This window comes from Protopterus annectens, chromosome 5.part0, assembly GCF_019279795.1.
Source record: "Protopterus annectens isolate FY-2018-M chromosome 5.part0, PAN1.0, whole genome shotgun sequence".
Classification (NCBI taxonomy): Eukaryota; Metazoa; Chordata; order Ceratodontiformes; family Protopteridae; genus Protopterus; species Protopterus annectens.
Window position 1 is genome coordinate 280,432,027 of NC_056735.1, and position 20,687 is coordinate 280,452,713.

General features: G+C 35.1%; 1 protein-coding gene across 9 annotated transcripts in view; it reads left to right on the plus strand.

Moving 5' to 3' along the window:
• The first annotated feature begins 207 nt into the window (after window positions 1–207).
• Window positions 208–20,687, plus strand: part of MAP7D2 (MAP7 domain containing 2) — a 1,271,501-nt gene continuing 1,251,021 nt past the window's right edge. For 2 of the 9 annotated variants that reach the window (XM_044072255.1, XM_044072256.1), the window contains exon 1: window positions 208–898. In XM_044072255.1, the coding sequence (XP_043928190.1) occupies window positions 853–898 (46 nt within the window). In that variant the 5' untranslated portion in view covers window positions 208–852. The remainder of the gene's footprint in view (window positions 899–20,687) is intronic. The other 7 variants (XM_044072259.1, XM_044072260.1, XM_044072253.1 and 4 more) reach the window with 6 other exon arrangements.

Consider the following 20,687-nt stretch of genomic DNA (forward strand, 5'->3'; position numbering starts at 1 on the left):
ACTGAATGACTGAAATTCAGAGTCTGTGAGGTGCAAAACTGAGGACGGACCTGTACCTAGACAGCTTGGGAAATGTGCAGTGCCACTTTACACAAGTCAGCGTGATCTTTTCACAAGACTGCACTCCCAGACGTTTTACTTTGTAATCACTTTGCCCTTTCACTTGTGAACAAACAAGTATGTCACTGTGAAGCAAAAGTCTGCTACCTCAGTTTGTAGGCATTTCCTGGTGAAGCGCCTGTACCTGTGTGATGACTAAATAAATGCCACGTATCAAGTCATTGATTAAACTGGAAACACAGAAGTCAGAAGAAGTTGTGCTCCTTAGACACTCTTTCCAAAACGTATTATTCCTGTTTAGTAACAGGTTATGCTACATTAAAGTAAATCCGCAGAGGTCAGGGATTCAGGTAGCAAGCATTCAGCAAATAATTCGTATTTCTATCAGCGCTTTAAAACCGCAGGTTTAACATGTAGTATTGTACAACTACCTTTCTCCACGACGCGTTAAAGCTTCCCAGACAGATTTATTTTAGTATCTTGACATTTGCTGCCCAGTAGTACCTTATTAGAAGTCGGTTACCCGCCCCATTCCCAGAAATGTCTGAGAAACAGGAGAGCCCGAACCAGTCCATATAGCCTGCGGCACTTCGTCTGGAAGGTGTCAGCACCACAGTCATTTCTTACCCACGCCTTCTTATCGCTCCACTTAGAGGCCTGGGCACAGGCTCACCCAGACCAACATAAGCCGGTGTCCTCGGTTATCACTGTGTGTGCAGATTTACAGCTTACCTCTGCTGCTGGTGGTGGTGACGTCGCGCCTGTGCAGATTAGCCACACTCGGGCAGGAAGATGGCGGAGCCGAGCAGAGGAAGCTCTCCAGAAGCACCCTTGACAGGTAAGGGAGAAACGAACCCCCCCACACAGCAAGTGTTCTATGTGTTCTTTGTTTTGTTTTTTATTTCTCCCGGTTTAGTCCGCTGTCCATAAAAGCGCTGTTTTAGTGTCTCATAAATTACTTGCGTTGGAATGTCAACATCCTGCGCAGGTGACTGTTTAGTTGCACCGGAGTAAGGTAATAATTTGGTATGCTCGATTGCTTGCGGTGTTTATATTTCTCATATAATGTTGAATACAGACAGAATCGGGCTCTAAGGAGAACTGATGCTTTGATTAGCGCTTTTGGACATAAATTATCTTCGTACACATAAATCGGATTGCGAGGACGGTTTCCAAGATTGGTGTATCAGCACTATTGTGATTTGTGCATTTCTGTTATGTCTAAATAGGACGGCAATGCTGGAACTTGCTTGCTTATACGTTTCTACACAACACTGCTTTGCGTTATACAAAATGTCTGCATGCATTATTATTTTTTGTTTATTTATTTGGCATCAGCGCATCTTTGATTTGCAGTTGATCTGCAAGGAGTGAATTGTAAGTGAACCACCAGTGATCCTTTATTAAAGAAACCAAAAAGTGCGTTGCCCTAATAAATAAAGCGATGCTGGTAATAAGTTTGTTATCCTTTTCCCGTTTGGTTTGACAATTTGTTTTAATCTCTGCAACAGTAACACTGATTACATTCCATTCTTCAGACAGAATAATATGTTGTTGCCTTTAAGAAACAGCAAATTACCCGTCAGTGTACATAGTTTTAGAAGAGCGTATGTAAGACCCTTCACATGTTGCTTCCTTTTTATGGGGGGTGGTGGTATGGTAGCTTCATAAGTATGTCACTCACTATTGGTAATTGGGATTTGAGAATGTAAAGTGTACTCCATTAATTGTAGCCTTTTACAAAGCGTGAAAAGGCAAGTCATAATGCATACTTTAGAATTTTAGTGATTGTGTTTTATTAAGAGACCCGTTTGTGTTTAGACGTTTGCTGGCTGAACATCAAAGGAGGCACACACAAGAGGGAGAAGAGTTTAGCAACGTCATGCAGTAACGGTGATATAGTCCCATGTCGATTAATTAAACAAAGCATTAGATGACTTGTTTTTATCTTCTCGAATATATGTTCTAAAACTAAATTCATTAAGTGCTGGGTGACTGAGTAGACAAATTTCTGATAGTGGATGAAATGAAAACTATAAACCTTTTGACCTTGATTTCTGTGCAGAATAGTTTTCAAAGTATGTTCTGTTTGAAAAACATTTGACTGAGAGGAGTTTGACATTTCCAGGTAAACATCTGGGCTGTGTTTTAACTAGGGGCAGGTATGAGTGTTACTGATAATGTCAAATTTAATGATAGCCATTTGTGCTCAAAGTATCGTGTCAAAATTAGGCATTTTTGAGGGATTTTTCTTGCATTCATTTGTGTGGCTGAAACAAATATTTTTTTACTGTTTCCTAATTTGCTATTACAACTGATTAACTTTTATGTCTACTGTGTGGCATGTACACAAGTTCCAGTTATTTAATTTTATATGTAATGCTTTTGCATCATCTGCAAATTATTTATTGCATGTACTCACACTAAGCAAGCTTAGTTATTTGCATTTTGAACAATTAACAATATTGTAATATTCAGGTGGGTTTTATAAAATCTATGTTGGGGGTGCATTTTAGTCCCTCTGAATAACGCCTGGTAAAAGGATGAATATTGCAACTTAAATGATTTTTCTGAAATGGGCAGTTGCATTTTCGCTTTTTTTAATTTTGTTGAACTGGCTCTACCATATTCATTGTTAAATGTTCAGTTAATGAATTATGTATTGTTTTAATGTTAGCTTGTTACTGGATAGTTAAATGTGTTAATAATGCTTTTCATTGTAATGTACCATGTGGAAACTAGAAAAAAAAGTCATTGATTTCATGTTGCAATAGTTTTGTGTATGTTTTTTAAAAGTGATATATGTTTTGTGCTGTCATAACATTTGTAGGGAAAATCACTAATGGAATACAGTATCTCTATATTGCATTCCATGTTATACAAACAGTAAAACAGCATACAGTATATTTTGCTTTGGATAGTAGTATCATTTATTTTGAGGGATGACTACCTGTGTTTCCTCATCTACTTAATAAGTGAGTAATACATGTAAAATTATCTGTTGTGCTAGTTCTGATACAGAAAAGTCCAGATGTTCTTTTTCATCTATTTAGTAAATGGGTAGCATCTGTATAATTGTCCATTGTACTGATTCTACTACAGACAAAGCTGTCTGTCTGGTGTGTATTTTCTCTGTGTCAAAAGTCTGATTTTTCAGTGTAAATTTGTTTCATTTGATTTATTTCTTGATGAGATCTCTTTGCAAGTAATTTCTTAGCACCTAGCTTGTAACCTGAAGCTTCAAAAAAATAAAATCAAGAACATGTAGTGAATACAGTTGCGAATCACAAATATTAGTCTCTGTGATTAAGCTGGATTGCAAAAACATTTCCATCACAGTGTTGTGTACATGGGGTCGTGATTTGTTTGTGCTACATCTATGTGTATAATTTATTTGGTGACACACACACACACACACACACACACACACACACACACACACACACACACACACACACACTTCAGTTGTGTGGTAGAGATCATCCTGCGATAGGCTGAATTAAACAATCAGAAAATACATCTTATGTGTAATATTTTATATTTTGCATGTACCTGGAGTTGTATTTGTAATGCTTAATGCTTGTGAATATGTTTATTTTATTGTAACTATGGACACTGATAAAAGATATGCTAAAATGTATCTACCTGAAGCATAGATATAATTTCTCAATCGTCGTCCTGTTCACATTATGAGGTAGTTCCTCTCTGCCAACATTACTTTATTGCTACTTTGTCCATATCATTAATTAGGAAAAATCTTCCCTATTTAAACAAAAAGAGGAAAAAAAGAAACTTCAAAAACAGTGCATACAATGTACACAGACACAGTTCCTCAAATCAACACAACCTACCTAAATCAAACTTCTAGAAACACAATTTATTAATATTAAAATGAAAAAAAAGAATAAAAAATAAAATAAAAATACAACACAAACAACAACTAGCCATTTGGAAGATAGCATTATTGATGAAACAAATCTGAATCTGAAAAGCAGTACCAGTTGGGATGTAACAAACTAAAAAGATGTCTATGTATAAAACAAATTTAACCCTCACTATGCTAATTAAATAATACAAAAATACTCTCATTATTAAAAAATATATTAAAATTTGTATCAGAACAACAATTAAAAACTACCCATGGGAAATACCATTCATAAAATCTTATATAGACTATTTTAAAAACTCTTTTAAATACTCAAGTCATGCAGTTATCACAGCCCATTGAAATAAATACGAAGCAATAATTAAAACTGAAACAAATGAGATACATTATGGATTTTGGTTTGTTTGATGCAATATTTTGTACTGAAGGATCAGGGAACTTAGCCTATGACTTGTGGCTTCACTGCTGGCCATGAGTTTCATTCCTTAAACCTTACAGTTCAAATATTTCATGTATCATGCACCAACCTCCCATATATTCAGTGTGCTGTAGTGAAACGTACACAGTGAACAAAAGTATGCTTTTTGATGTCTTGTTTATCTCTTGCTTATATGTTACAATTAGGTATAAGAGACAACACTGCAAACTGTTGAATGTTTGCAAATACTTCCACAAGAAAAAATAGTTGTTAAATATTCATCTGCTATATTTTCCATTATTGAAAAGGGCACAGATGTAAATGCTTCTTTTGCATTTTTCTTGGTCATTAAAATATGTCTGTAAGTCTGTGTAAGTGTAATACTGCTCATTGTATAAGTAACAATTTTTGTAGTTGCATTGCTATTCTATATTCTTCTTTTTTCAGTAATTTACTTTTTGTTAACAAATGAAAACAACACAAATGTCCACTTATAATCTGTTCAGTTATACAAAAATAAATAAAATTAGAGATTACAATTCTTTTTAGACAGTTTTGTGTTGTATAGGCTTCTAGCTTGCAGTACTTTATAATTTTAAAGTAAGTTAACTGCTTTTTAATTTTTTTACTAATTTATAGAATATTAAAATGGTCTTAAGACCTGAATCTATCTGAACAAATTAATTCTTTACTGAATCATTAATCTTCCTATATCGCAGAAATGTAATTTGCTCTTTGATATAATATTTTCAAAGCAATTTTAACCCTCACATTTTTCACTTGTATAACTCTTGAGAAGCCTTCAGAATATTTCATTCCATGCACAGCCACCAGGAATCCTTTGATTTCAAGGTAGCTTACCATGGGATTGGAATCTATGCATGCAAAACATCAGTTTGCCCTTTGCTTCAAGCGGAGTAGCCAAGAAGGTTGAAAGGCATAGTGTGCCACATTTCCGCATGTTGCTGGGAAAGAAGCTTCAACAGTATTTAATATATCTACCTTTCAAGAAATTAAAACAAAAACTCAACAATAAGGTAGAAAATGGAAAATCTGGGACTGTAAGCTTCATTAAAAATCTCCCATTTATTCATCATTTGCACTTTATAATAAATCAAGGTTAATGAAAACTATAAATGTTTATTATAATGTACTGAAGAATAGAGGTAAAGAATATGAATTTGGTGAGGTGTGTAATTCACTGATAAGGCAGGAATGTAAGAAATAATCCGATAATGGGAAGACTTCTAAGAGAACCACACATAACCTTACCCAAAATATGAGCATGCACAAAGTGAGTGAAATTATAAGTATACTTTTAAAATAATTAACCAATGCAATGAATATGGATAAGATAAAATATGAGCAATTAGTAAAATAAAAACAAAGCCTAAAGTCAAAATGCACAATAGTAGCAATAGTGAGAAAGTCATGCATTGCCCTGGAAATATGGTATACTTGAAATTTATGTCTGCTGTATCAGCTGTAGCTAAAGGACAGCATTTAGTTATTATTTTTTGTAGAAGCTTTAATAGAAAGAAGAATTTTAGAAAGAAAATGTACAGAAAAAATACAAGTGCTTACAAATATTTTCATGTTGTATGCTGGCCAGGCTGTTTGTGGGCACTATTGAAAATGGAAGAAGTTGATTTTGTGAAGTCAGGTAATAACAAATCAGTGAATCAAACATCATCCAAGATACACTTAGAATTAGTAAAGTGTTAAATTTAAACTAGACACAGGTGCCGAGTGTAAAATTTTATCACTTTATTATTTTAAATCATTGGGGCTGAAAGGTACTGAAGGTGAAGCAATGTGCAAATTAATGACTTATTCAGGACATTATGTAAAGTTATTGGCTCAAAAACTACTGATATAGGAATATAAAAATGGAAACAAAATTATATATCATGTTATTGGTTTAGGAAGGTGACTCACCTAATGAAACATCTAAAGTTTTTGGTAATTTGGCTTGTGAAAATTTGTACATACTGAAACATGTTTACAGTATGCTGTCACAGACTTGATATGTTCAAGAACTGTCACACAGTTGACAGTCACACATTGAAGAACTATCTTGCACATCATATAGTACTATAACAATGATATCTGACATGATTATCCAGATTCTTTACACACTTGGAATAATTGACCAGAAAATTTTCCAATTGAAATGAATACAGATGTTAGTCCAGTGGTACAAAGTAGTACATCATCAGTTCCAGTAGTTTTCAAAAGAGTAGAAATTAGCAAAAAGTTCAAGTATGTGAAAAGCTTAGATGTCATTAATAAACAAAGTCTAAAGAGTGGTAGATAATACAGCCATGTGAGGCAAGACAGATTTAAATGTTATTGATCTGTGAGATGTGATTAAATTATGTTTAAAGAGGGCATTGTCTGGCTATTACAGCTGAGGAAGTAACTTCAACTGTGCCAAATTGTAAGTAGTTTCCTTTGTTATATGCATACCAGAGATTTTGACAAATTAAGCTGGGATAAAAAAAAAATAACTCCAAGTTGTGTACTTTTACTACATCATTTGGAAGATTCAGATTCTTGAGACTTCTGTGTCATATCTCATTTCCATTAGTAACATTTCAGAGAGCAGTTATACAAGTAATTGGAGGCTCAGTTAATGTTGTGAACATAATGGATGACATGTTTGGAGCCAGATGCAAGAAAAACATGACCACAGTGTTACAGCTGCTGAACAGAGTTGGGCAACTTAGAGTAACATAAAAAGGATTCTTCTTAAATATGTGGGTCAAAGGCAAAATAACCCTTGGCAATAGAAAGGGAAAACAGAACACTCTGTATAAAGTTTATTTCTAATTTTCATAGACTAATTTCCTGAAGTGATTAAACTTTCATGATACAGTTAAATACCCAAAACTGCAGAGAATGAACACAACTTTACTTTGCAAAACTGTTAGCTGAGGCTTTCTGCAGATAATTGTATGGAATATAAATCAGCAAGAATATACTTTTTCTCTTTTTTGCCAATTCTTGATTGAAATGAACATTCATTTTTAGATGTCATTTCCTACTAAGTCAATCTTTAAATAGAATAATTGCAACTATAAAATAATTAATTGTAAAGAAAAAATGTTGTTTTAAAAAGTTTTTTTCCATCAAAAACCTGACTGAAAATGTATGTGTAACCATTGCCTGCTCAATTCAGGCTTCTACTTTCTAAGCTGTTTGATGGATGCAGCCTAGATACTGCTTATTATGCTATGCTGCTACTAAAGTTATTGGAATTCTTAGTGATGTGCTTCCATCACTGTGTTCAATATGCTGCTTAACAGTTTTAATTGGTCTTAGCTTTATATTCCCGATGCTACTGTTTCATTTATAGAAGTATTTCTTTTATGTCATTATCATATGTCCATGTTAGCAAACTGCTAGGTTTGTTTTCCAGTTTGTTAGGAAGTATTAATTTGCTGAGAGGAGTGCTTGGAGTTCTGCATATGCTACATATGTTAAACTAGCCATTAGTATTCACACACCTCTTAAAACCATTATTTACTTACGTAATTTTTCTTTTGTCCCATTTACATTGGTAAAAGGTAGGTTTGTAGATTGCTTTTAAATAGTCTACTTTTGTGTACATTCATTTTACTTTGGTCTCTCTTCTTGCCCCAAAAGGCTGTTTTTTTTTTAGTTTGCAGCTAGGTGTCCATGATGTACCTTGGAGATGCCCATGACTGGTGCATGTGCACTAGGTAGTAGACATTCCTAGCATGTGTGAACCACACTTCTCCTGAACTTTTGTTTAGAGCAAAAATGACAAAAAAGATGGCCCTGTTTCAGTTTACTATAGCTTTTCCGTAACAGTTTTAATATGACAGTATATTTTGAGTGTCTTAGTTATTTAAAAAGCTTAGCCAGAACCATTTTTTTATGATTAAAACATTGCCTTTCACGTCAAGTTGAGCAATTAGCGGGTATACTTTTATGGCACCGTTATATCAGGGCACAGTTGTAAGCTTATTTTTATTTTTTATTTTTGATATGTGTTTTAGTCAAAATTCCTCAAGGACAAAGTATAATCTCTGGCGGTGCATTGCACTTTCATATATCAAACCTGTTTTTCACATTCTGTTTTTTTTCCAGTAAGCCCAAATTTAAACACACTACTCAGTCTTTCTCTACTTAATGTGTTCCTCTTCGTTTACCAGACAAGTTGCTGAGTTATAGATCTTTTACTATGGTTTTTGGTTACAGTTTAAAATGTTATGTTGTTTCTCATCCCTTTCCCAATGTACCCACTAATACATGCAGATTTACTTTAGGTTACTGTAGTTGTTCCTAGTGTATTTCAACTTCTGCTAACTTTGTTTAGTTGGACTTTGGATATTCTTCTTCTTCTTCTTTTGGCTTTTCCCGATTAGGGGTCGCCACAGCAGATCACCTGTCCGCTCATGATTGGCAGTGAAGTTTTACAGTGTCGAGTTGCCAGCCCAGCGTCCAACCTTCCACAGAAGGCACTCACACGCCTAGGGCCAATTTAGAGTGGTTTTTGCATAAAAACATGTCTGCATGCATCTTTATGCATGCAAACACTTTTTTATATAAAAGGCAGAGGTTGTTTCACTCTACTTTACAAATAAAATTGCTTTAAAAATTGCTTCCAAATGCAGAAGTCTAACCTTACACAGCTGTGCTTATGGCATTAATATTACTGGGTGGGAAGGAGGAGGTTACTTTGTTTTGGGTTCCACACTAATTATGGTGGATTAGCACTGGCAAGTAATTCTAAATTATGTAATTTCCCAACTATTACATTAACAGTTTGACAAAAAGCTACCCATTAATTTTTTTGCCAAACTGTTAATTTAACAATTTGGCAATTATATAACTCAATACACAATTACTTACACATCCTAAGCAGGCATTATTAGTGCTGGTACCCTAAGTGACGTAACCACTTCCTTCTAGCCCACTAATATTAATGCCATAAATATGGCTGTGTAAGTTTACACTTCCCCATATGGAAACAATTTTTAAGGTAATTTAATTTGTAAAATGGAGTGAAATGAGCTTTGTTTTTTGCATAAAAAAGTGTTTGCATTCATCTTTATGCATGCAAACACTTTTTTAAGCAAAACCAAAGGTTGTTTCACATGTGATTTTTAAACATATGAGTATTCACCTTTTCTTCAGTGTTTTAAATAATACATTACTATTTACTTGTCTTCTTATATCAGTGTGGTGTTTACATATTCTTTCCTTTAATTTTCTAATGGTTTTTCCAGCATAGAAACATTTGCATTTCACACTGGTAGAAAGATAAACAACATTTTCACTTTTACATGTTGTAAAACTGCTAAAAAAGCATTTTCTATTAGTGAATGGATGTACAAAAATTGTATCCTGGCAATTAACACCACAGAAATTTAGTTATAACAGGGTATTGTACTCTTTTGATTTAAGAATATCATGACAAGTGAATAAATATGTTGCTTTAAGTTATTTTTCTTTTTATAAACAAACATTGGACTATTACCAAATAAATCTTTAAACTTTGTTACCGTTGTTAAGTACAGACCAATTGTTATTTAAAGTACTATGCACCAAATGTAGAATGTAATATTCAGCAGTTAAATAATGAGCCAGCCTGGTATATCATGAAATATATAACAGACATGCAAAATAAATGCAAAATATAATTATATAAAAAATAAATAAATATATATATATATATATATATATATATATATATATATATATATATACACACACACACACACATACATACACAAACACACACACGTATGTATACATATATGCACGGGTAAGTGTTAGTTTACTGAAAAGCAATATAATAAAAGGCATAATACTGTAAATAATGTTGAAATGTCAAAATGCTGAAATGTTAAAAATCTTGAAATGAAAATACCCACTCCCCTTCGCGCACAGATTTGGACTTGTCCTTGCCCCTGCAGTATCCATTTTAGTGATAGTTTCTGAGTTTTTACTAACATAGGAGTGATATTGTTTGTTGACTGGCTTTGTACTGGTGCATGTATGCTATTATTAGGTATTTTTAGTTCAAGAATGTTGATATTTCTAGATTTTGCATTTAGTATGATGACTTTCAGTAAGTTGTCATGTCCTGTATTGTCGCTGTATATATGAGTGTGTGTGTTTATATATATGTGTACATGCATGTCAAGAGATATGCCTTTTACTGGAATGAAGTCTCAGTCAACACCCCATTAAGACTGATCACATATCCAAATATCAGAGTCTTTCTCAAGCATCTTGATTGACATTAAACATATTATGTAATGATTTGTTCTTGAATGTACATTTCTTTGATCACTGGACCACAAAGCGACAACCTCTGCAAAGCAATGTTTTATGCTAAGAGGTGCAAGCCCTCCCAGCCACCATGATGGGCACTGAACACCTATGAAACCTGCCAAAATTATATATCAACTCTGGGGCCATAACTATAGGGGGAATACTTGAGTTTTCACAAAACTCAAGTGCTTGACATTGTGTTTTTGTGTTCAGAAGGGGGGGGGGTGGCATTTGTGAATGTCTATATTACAAAATGTTTTATTCAAGCTCCACAAAGATGTCAGTAACACACAAAAAGTTGTCTGCACTACTGTTATTCATGTTTCCATTATTTAAATCTATAAAAAGTAGGGAAAGTATGTAAATGCATATTTTATGTTCACCACCAAAAACTAACTGCTCCCTTTAAGTGATTGTTGTGCAGAAACAACTTGTAGCCCTTGTGACGTTGGTTTTCTTTTTCTTGTTTTTGTTTTGTTGAAACAGAAGGTGTTAATGTGGAGGACTGTGATTTAGTAATTGTCATAATAATTGACCACTGTGGTATTATAAATGTGGAAATATATTCATTGTGATGTTGCCTTTGAGGTACTATTTTTTTGTATGTCCAGTTGCGCAAGTGGCTCTATGATACTGCAGTTACAGTTACACAAATGTAGTTATTGTACGGCAGTATGGTACACCTTTACTAGAGCTACATGCATACATGAATGTATGTGCATGTATGTATTTGCTTTTATTGACCTGAGTGGTCTTACTAGCCTGAGCCTTATTTTCAGGGAAGACCTGAGGTGGTGTTTATTTTGGGGAAATTTGGCCAGGACATCAGAGAAATTCTCCCACTCTGATACTAGAATTTCTGAAAGACAAGTGCTGTGTGTCAAAACTATCAGTGAGTTTGGAGGAGTGCAGTAGCTCGCAAAGAAGATGACACTGAATTTTATTTAAGAACTTTTAAGAAATATGCCACACAAGAAAACTGGGATAAGTCAAAGTAAGCTAAAATTCTTTCTTCCCAGCTAACAGGGGAGGTGTTGAATACTTATTTACTTATTTATAGGCATTTGATTACCAGAAAAGTCCGACGGGGTAGGAGCCCATTTTCTGTAGAGGCCCAAGGGGGAAAGCTCCAATGTATTACAAAACATTTTGAGAACAATAATTTTGCAGTTTTTTTAAATACTACAAAAAACAACTGCAGTTTAAATAATTATACCAAATTAGACATAAAATGAAAACATATATATTTCTAGCTGTTTAGTGCTCTGTAGTTATTTCTAATCTGTCCCCTGTCATAATATTCAGATCCAATGGGATGTTGGGCTAACAGAGTTATTTATTTATACACATATGTAGTTATTATTTATTTCACTTTGATGTCCTGTCTCTCTACTACTGGGCAAAAGCTCATTTACGGAGGAGATCCAGGGGGAAAAAGAATCTAGGACAGTTTAAATGGTAAAATAAAACAGGTACTATACAAGTCAAAATAGTGCCAGGTTGAACACAGTTTAGTATGGTAGTGCATATTAAAGCATTACCAACAGTAACAGTAGCTGGTAAAGTGCCTATTATGTTGTTATACAAACAATAGTTAGCAGTTTGCAGTATTATGATGACTGCAGTAATAGGTAGGGTGAAGGCATGCGTTCTGACAGTGTGTGACAGTAGGGCAGGGCTAGTACGGTGGTACTAGATTAGAAGCAGTTAAGGGGTAGATAGTAGAGACATGGGGTGGAGGGTATAATTGTACAGAAAGAAATTCTCTAGGTAATGCTCAGATATTTAGTGGTCATGCTTATTGTGTAGAATGAGCATGTAGTAAAGTGATAGTTACTAGATGAGTTTGTATCTAGTCATAGAGGGTGGGAAGGTGGAAGGGGTACTGCATATTCTATACATAAAGCACTAAACGGAGATTTGTTAGGAAATCAAGTCCAGAGTGTATGCTAGTAGAGAACTGATGGGGGACTTCAATGTTTAGGAGCAGGTAAAAAGGATGTGCCATGTGCTGAAGTAGAACAACTGATAACTTCCCTCAGATTCAGTGAAATATTAGTGTAGGAACCTGGTGCTGTTAAATATGTGCTCATGGGACCATTTCTTTTAACCTTAAATGATAGTGTCATATGTGCATGAGATGATGATTTTTAGTGAAGGCTCTTTTAGATCCTTTGTGAAGTGACTTCATTTTAATTAAATGGTAGAACGTAGCTTGAGACTACCTTCTGGAATTTGTTGTGGAAACTTTAAGAAGCGTTGGAAGTCTTAGGTTGTTTGGATGGCATTTGTCAGGATAAGAGTAATGCTAGGTGGAAGTATGCATGATGATGATGATGTAGTAAGTTAAAGGTCATTTCATCTGTTTATAGGTCATAGTTTTACTTAACATGACTAATTAATAAATTGAAAGGCTTGACAGTGAAAGTGTAGGATTGCTGACAAATCTATTTTGCTGTTTGGTTTTTCAGTTTTCCTGTTTTATAGGGAGCTGTGTTGACTACAACTACTGGTTCATAAAAATTTTATGAAGTAGGCAGATTATCTTATTGTTGTTTTACTCTTGGGTGTTGGCATTGCTTTATGCTTCTTATAGCAAATAGTTTGCAATATACTTAGAGCTTAAGCATATATGTTTGCCAAATGCCAACCTTTGGTCATTGTATACTCCTGTTTAGTCTTTTATGAGTAGATATAAACAGAAAGCAATGTGCTGCCCTTTAGAAGGCTTTTAGGAATGAGCAATAGCCTAAAGGTAAGCTATTTCTTTCAGACCACATAACTTGGGCCTTATGTTCCTTAAGCAATGATTAACTGTCCTGTAGCCAGAGATTAAATCATTTATTTTTGGCTTTTATTAAATGGGTGTTTATTTTTTGGCACACGAGTGTAGGAGTTTTTAACCAGATTGTTTAATGAAATCTTGGAAAGTGAGAGGATCCCTGAGGAGTGGAGATGTAGTGTCTTGGTACTGATTTTTAAGAATAAGGGTGATGTACAGAGCTATAGTAACTACTGAGGGATAAAACTGATCAGTCACAGCATGAAATTATGGGAAAGAGTAGTGGAAGCTAAGTTAAGAAGGAAGGTGATGATTAATGAGAAGCAGTATGGTTTCATGCTGGGAAGCAGCACTACAGATGCGATATTTGCTCTGAGGATGTTTATGGAAAAGTACAGAGAAGGTCAGAAGGAGTTGCATTGTGTCTTTGTGGACTTAGAGAAAGCATATGACAGGGTGCCTAAAGAGGAGTTGTGGTATTGTATGAGGAAGTTGGGAGTGACAGAAAAGCATGTAAGGGTGGTACAGGATATGTATGAGGGTACTGTGACAGTGGTGAGGTCTGCAGTAGGAGTGACGTATGCATTTAATGTGGAGGTAGGATTACATCATGGATCCGCTCTGGACCCTTTCTTATTTGCAATGGTGATGGACAGGTTGACAGACGAGATCAGACAGGAGTCCCCGTGGACTATGATGTTGGCCAATGACATTGTGATCTGTAGTGAGAGTAGGGAACAGGTTAAGGAGACCCTGGAGAGGTGGAGATATACTCTAGAGAGGAGGGGAATGAAGGTCAGCAGGACTAAGACAGACTATATGTGTGTGAATGAGAGGGAGGATAGAGGAATGGTGAGGATGCAGGGAGTAGAACTGGCGAAGGTGGATGAATTTAAACACTTGGGATCAACAGTTCAGAGTAATGGTGAATGTGGAAGAGAGGTGAAGAAGAGAGTACAACAGGGTGGAGTGGGTGGAGAAGAGTGTCAGGAGTGATTTGTGACAGACGGGTACCAATAAGAGTGAAAGGTAAGGCCTGCAAGAAGGTAGTGAGACCAGCTATATTATATGGGTGGGAGACGGTGAGATTGACAAAAAGGCAGGAATCAGAGCTGGAGGTGGCAGAGTTAAAGATGTTAAGATTTGCAATGGGTGTGACGAGGATGGACAGGATTAGGAATCAGTATATTAAAGGGTCAGCTCAGATTGGATAGTTTGGAGACAAAGCCAGTGAGGCGAGATTACATTGGTTTGGACATGTGCTGAGAAGGCTTGCTTGTCATATTGGAAAAAGGATGCTAAGGATGGAGCTGCCACATAAGAGCAAAAGAGGAATGCCTAAGATAAAGTTTATGGATGTGGTGAGAGAGGACATGCAGGTGGTTGGTGTGACAGAGCAAGATGCAGAGGACAGGAAGAAATGGAAAGAGATGATCCACTGTGGTGACCTCTAATGGGAACAGCTGAAAGAAGAAGTATATTATTATGTAGTCACTGTATTAAATATTACTGACATCTTCAGAACACTATTTCATATGATTAGTAAATACGGTGAATGATAAAGGAGTAAGAATGTAACCGTTTGCAGTTCGTTTGTGTCAGTTTTGGTATTGGATCACCTGTTTTGCTCTGCAGATACTTGACTTAAGTTACTGAGGTAGCCTGTGAGGCTTGATTGAGTGAAAGAATTAAAAATTTATTCAGGTTTTCTTGATAGTAGTAAGGGACCATGTAATACATGCACTAAATGCTTTGAATAAGTTTGTATTGAGTGCTGCTGAGTGGTAACATGACATTTATTAATGTGGTTTCTGTAAGAATCATGAAGGCTGTTTCAGTACCATTCCTTGGTACAAAACCGTGTTTGGTTCCTGGTAGGACATTGTACTGTTTAAGACAGTTAGCAGTCTGTTGACAAACAGTATTTTGTGTTGCTTTAGTCATCATATACTTCCTTTTGCATTTATACCTTGAAATGTTATTAGAAACTCCTTGTTGACTAAGCTGGGTTAATTTTAGATCTGGTTTCCCATGAGTGTAAAAAGTCTGTGTAGAAAATAACATTTGGGCAAATGAACCAGGAGAAATCAAGTTTACTCATTTTGGAAAAGGTGCACTGACTATTTGACATAATATGTTAGCAATGTTATAACTAATATTACTAAAATCTTAAGTCAGGTTGTCAGTTTATATTTCCTGGTCATAAAAATCAGAATTGCACTTCCTTGTTTTTTTATTTATTTTGGTACATGCTGGTTCTGTAACGTTGGCCATGTCTCAGTTGAATAAATATTACAAATGCATAGTCTATGTAATCTGAATTGGGGCTTTTACTGTTCTTAGTTTATGCTATTTTTAATGTATTTCTTAATTTTTTGATACTTATATCTGCTTAGCCAGCATTCAACAAAAAGTTTCTGACTAAAGATGCATTCACATACACATATGTATGTACACTCATTTATATATATATATATATATATATATATATATATATACACGTGTGTGTGTGTGTATATATATATATATATATATATATATATATATATATATACATATACACACACACACACACACTGACAGATGAATGTATATGTATATATATATATATATATATATATATAGTGTGTGTGTGTGTATACACACACACACACACACACATATATATATAATATATATATATATATATATATATATATATATATATATGTACACGGATCTGCTTCATAACATTGAAATTTCATAACACTGAGACCATAACATCAAAAATTCAAAACACTGAAAACCCAAAACATTGAAAACTCAGAACATTGAGAGTGTGCTTCATAATGTTGAAAGCTACATTGCACAAGTATATAAGATCCCCTCCACCTACAACAACACCTAACAAACGCACTTTCTACTATGTTTCTGCAATGGGACAAGCCCCCCTGCACCCCCACACCCCTGTAAATTAAATATACCAACTCAAGGTTGCACCACAGTGGGAAAAAGTAAATTTTTCTAAACTCGCACTGAGGTTAGGAAATTAACTTTTTCTTTCCACTGTAGTGTGATCTTGGAGTTGGTGTATTTAATTTAGGGGGGTGTGGTGGGCTATGGGGGTGCAGGGGGGTACCCCCTGCAGAAACATAGTAGAAAGTGGGTTTGTTTCGTAGTTAGGTGGTGGTGTAGGTAAAGAGGATGTTATTTACATATGCATTGTAGTTTTCAATGTTATGAAGCACACTTTCAGTGTTCTGAATTTTCAATGTTTTGGGAGTTAGATGTTTTGGTCTCAGTGTTATGAAATTCAGTGTTATGAAATTTCAGTGTTATGAAGTAGACCCATGCGCACACGCACACATACATACACACACACACACACACACACACACACACACACACACACACACACACACACACACACACACACACACACACACACACACACACACACACACACACACACATGATGATTATATAATGACTGGTCGAAGTGTTATTATTATCTTATTATTATTATCTTGGTCAACACATAAAATAGCAACCAAAACATATCGACCAATCGTTATATAACTAATACACAACATAGACACCCAGTACATAAGGTTTATAAGTAGATATTAGGCTAGCCGCTCTTCTGGGCTGTTTTAAGCTAGTTAATTTCTCAAAGGTGAAAATCAAACTGTGTATCTTGTGTTTGAGTTATTCCAACCTTTCTCTTCATCATGAAAGAAAACAAATTTTCTTTTATGATGCACTACTCAAAACCTGACCCCATTTAGCATAAATTTGTCTGAATAGCATAGTGTTATGGGAAGTTTTTTTTTTTTCATTTAGATGCAGGGTAGAATAGCATGCATTAGTAAAGTGGGCTGGGTGGCTTTTACTTGTTTTTAAGATATGAAGTTCCCTTAATCGAAATGGAAGTTTATTTTATTTTTTATATTTGTATATTTCAGATGCAGTATTAAATCCCTTCAACATTATTATGTCTGCAAAGACGTCAAAACTTTTTGAGTTTTTTTTTTTTCTACAAGAATACAACTGCAAAAATCAAGACTAGCTTTCAAAGATGAAGATGGACAGAAGCTATAAAATCAGCATCATCTAAGAACAGTGACATAGGCTGAACAATATAAAAGCACCCAACCCTGCTCTGCCTAGATTCAAAGACTTGTTTTAATAGGACATGCATTTTAAAAATCATGGAACCAAGATTAACAAAAATATTTATGACCAACAATGGACTGTACTATACCCTGTAGCCACATAAATGATTTCAGAGCTTCTCTTTCTCACTCTCTTTGTTTTGAAACTATTTTGCTTTTTAGTACTCACACCATGAAATACCCTGTAGCATATCACTACTGAATAACGTTAAGGGAAAGTTCTAGACCTGGCTGCAAGCGTTTTTCCTATAAACGCTAGAATTCATTGTTGCTGTCAAATGACTTTTAACAATCTGCTTGTAGGGTAGTGCTGAAGGTTGCATCTTTGCTCATCATGTAAGCAAGAAAGCTTACACATTTTCCCAGCCAGGACCAGCAGGGTATGCAACAAACTCTTGTTTACCATTTGAAGAATTCCCATCCTGATCTTGTGTTCATCCTCTGTCATCACCAAAAATAATTCTGCCTGCTGGCAACGCTACAATGCATCCAACTTTCAGCTTGCCTACTTTAATATAGCTGTTTTTTAATATTACTTTTTAAAAGAAAGCAGCCCTGAGCTCTTCCTCTGTGGGCATAACTGCTCCTCATCGCCCATCGTGAACGTGGTTATGTCCGATGTCAGGAATGCTGCTGACCCACCAGCATGGCTGATGCTATGAAGCTAACTGTGATTTAAAAGGGCCACTAGGAATTTCACAGTACCCTGCATTTTCAAGTAGACATTTAATATTTTCCAGGAAATTCACGACAGTTGAGAGGTTTATAAACAGCATTTTTACCAAATACATACTCACTAATAACAGCTGTAGATAACAACTATGCAGAGATTCTGCATAGGCAAGATGGAACATAATACATTTAATATTTCTGGGATGTAAAAAGTATTTTGGTAGAAGAGATTACACAATGATTTTGAGTGCAGCAATCTATAACTTTGCAGAAAAACAGCATAGGCTTAACTCAAAAAAAGCAAAGCCCTGCTTTTAGCCTTTATCTGTTGCACTTTATATATTGAATTCTACATTCAGTGATAAATGAAAAGAAGGTAGTGATGCAGACAAATGTATGAGCTAAACAGAAATTAGAACTCCCAGCTTTTTCTAACTTGAAAATTTTTCCATTAAGTATCAATTAAAGTATTTGGTTAGTTTAGCGTTTAAAATGATGTTGCCTTTGCATATTTCTTTTACAAGGTTTTCTTTTTTTATATTCGGTTATACTTCTGTCTTCTTGACAGAGATCATATTATTACTTTCTAAGCCATGATTTTTTTGTTCAGAACCATTAAAATTCTGTGCTTACAGGTTTTTGGAAAGAGTGAGGAAACCCAGTAGTTCTGAGAAGGTTCAGATAGCCTGTAATCATCCAATAGCTTTAAGTGCTTCTAGCTTATAGGACTGATGCTGGCATAGATATTCAGTATATATAAAGCTACATGTAGTACAGTACAGTCTTTTGGGCAAAGTTTTAAAGAAACAATCGATCGTCAGTTAAGTAACACTACTAATGTAGTTGATTGCAGAATTATGGGATAGCTTGGAGAAAATGGGTGGTTTATGGGAAAGAATTTATGACAGACAGATCCAGTACTGTATGTTTCATAACTGGTATATGTGTTTGTGTGTGTGTGTGTTGGGGAGGGGGGTAGCTCAGCATACAGTGTTGCAATATGAGAGTTCATTTTGATAATAGCAGCTAGAAATGTTTTGTATTCAATAACGGTCTGAAGTATATAGATAACCAGGAAAATCTAGGATAAGGAAACAGTTTAGTTTCAAGCACCATGTCCTCCTTTGTTCTGCATACTTCAAATGAGAGTGTCTGCTGAAGAGTCGAGTGGTCACTCTAGAAAATCTAGGCATCTCATGCTTACTTGTTAAAGTGTAACAACAAATATTACATCAGGTGTAGAATTTGGAAGCATTTGTTGCTTTTAGTGTCCTCGTGGCTGAAGAGTTATGCTACAGTAGTTAGTGTTATGCACAAATAATGCTGGATTTGGCAGTTTATAAGTAAGTATTTGAGACGTATTAGGAAAAACTCAATGTCAGATATGTGTAAGTTTGTAATGAGTGTGATGTTTAATTAAATATTTGATAATTTCTGTTAATTCCCTTATAAATAAAAAAAAAATGCTGGCAATCTCAGGGTATATAAGTACAGAAACAAACTCCATGATATGATTGTGTTGTATTTTAATGAACACCCTTAAGTGCTGTGGGGGTGCATTAATGTACCATATGCCTCAAAATACAACCCTAGTATTCTTATTCCACTGTAAGCACACACCCTTAAACTATATGTATATATACATATATTCTCATATATGTATACAGCACACGTGCACAAATACTCACACATGCATATTTACACACCTGCATATATTTATACATATATATGTATATGTAGGGGCAGAGATAAATGGATGCCTGTGGAAATTCTGAGTACATTAATTACAATCCCAGAACAGAGGGAACTGCATGTGTACTAACAACCTCATCAGTTTTCAGAATTTGCTTTTTAATGCCTTGACTCACAGAATTGGGTGTCACACTTCTGATTGGGAAGCTACATATGTGTATGGATATAGGTGTGTTGTATGTGTGAATATATGTTATACAAGGAGAAGGAAGCATAGAGGTAAGTATTGTGTGTGCATATATACTGTATATATATATATATATATATATATATATATATATATATATATATATATATATGTTAGTGAGGGAACTGAATATAAGCTAATCCCCCCATTATTCAACAAAATGTGGTTGACTACACAGTTGTTTGACAGTTGTGCGAAACTATATAATTCTTAGGGCTGGGAAATAATTTTCTTGGGTGGCGAAAGCCAGAGTACCTTTTTGGCTAGGCTTGTATAGGCCTTAGGGCCAATAACCCAGTACCTACCTATGAACCTCTGAACCTAAATATGGCCCTTCTCAAACATTGTTCAGTCTCGATTTTGTTATATATAATTAGCAGGAGGTGTTGGAGCACCCCCCCCCCCCACATGGGCATTGCAGGAGGGCTTGCCCCCCCCTGTAAAACATTTTTTTTAGTTTATGCTTT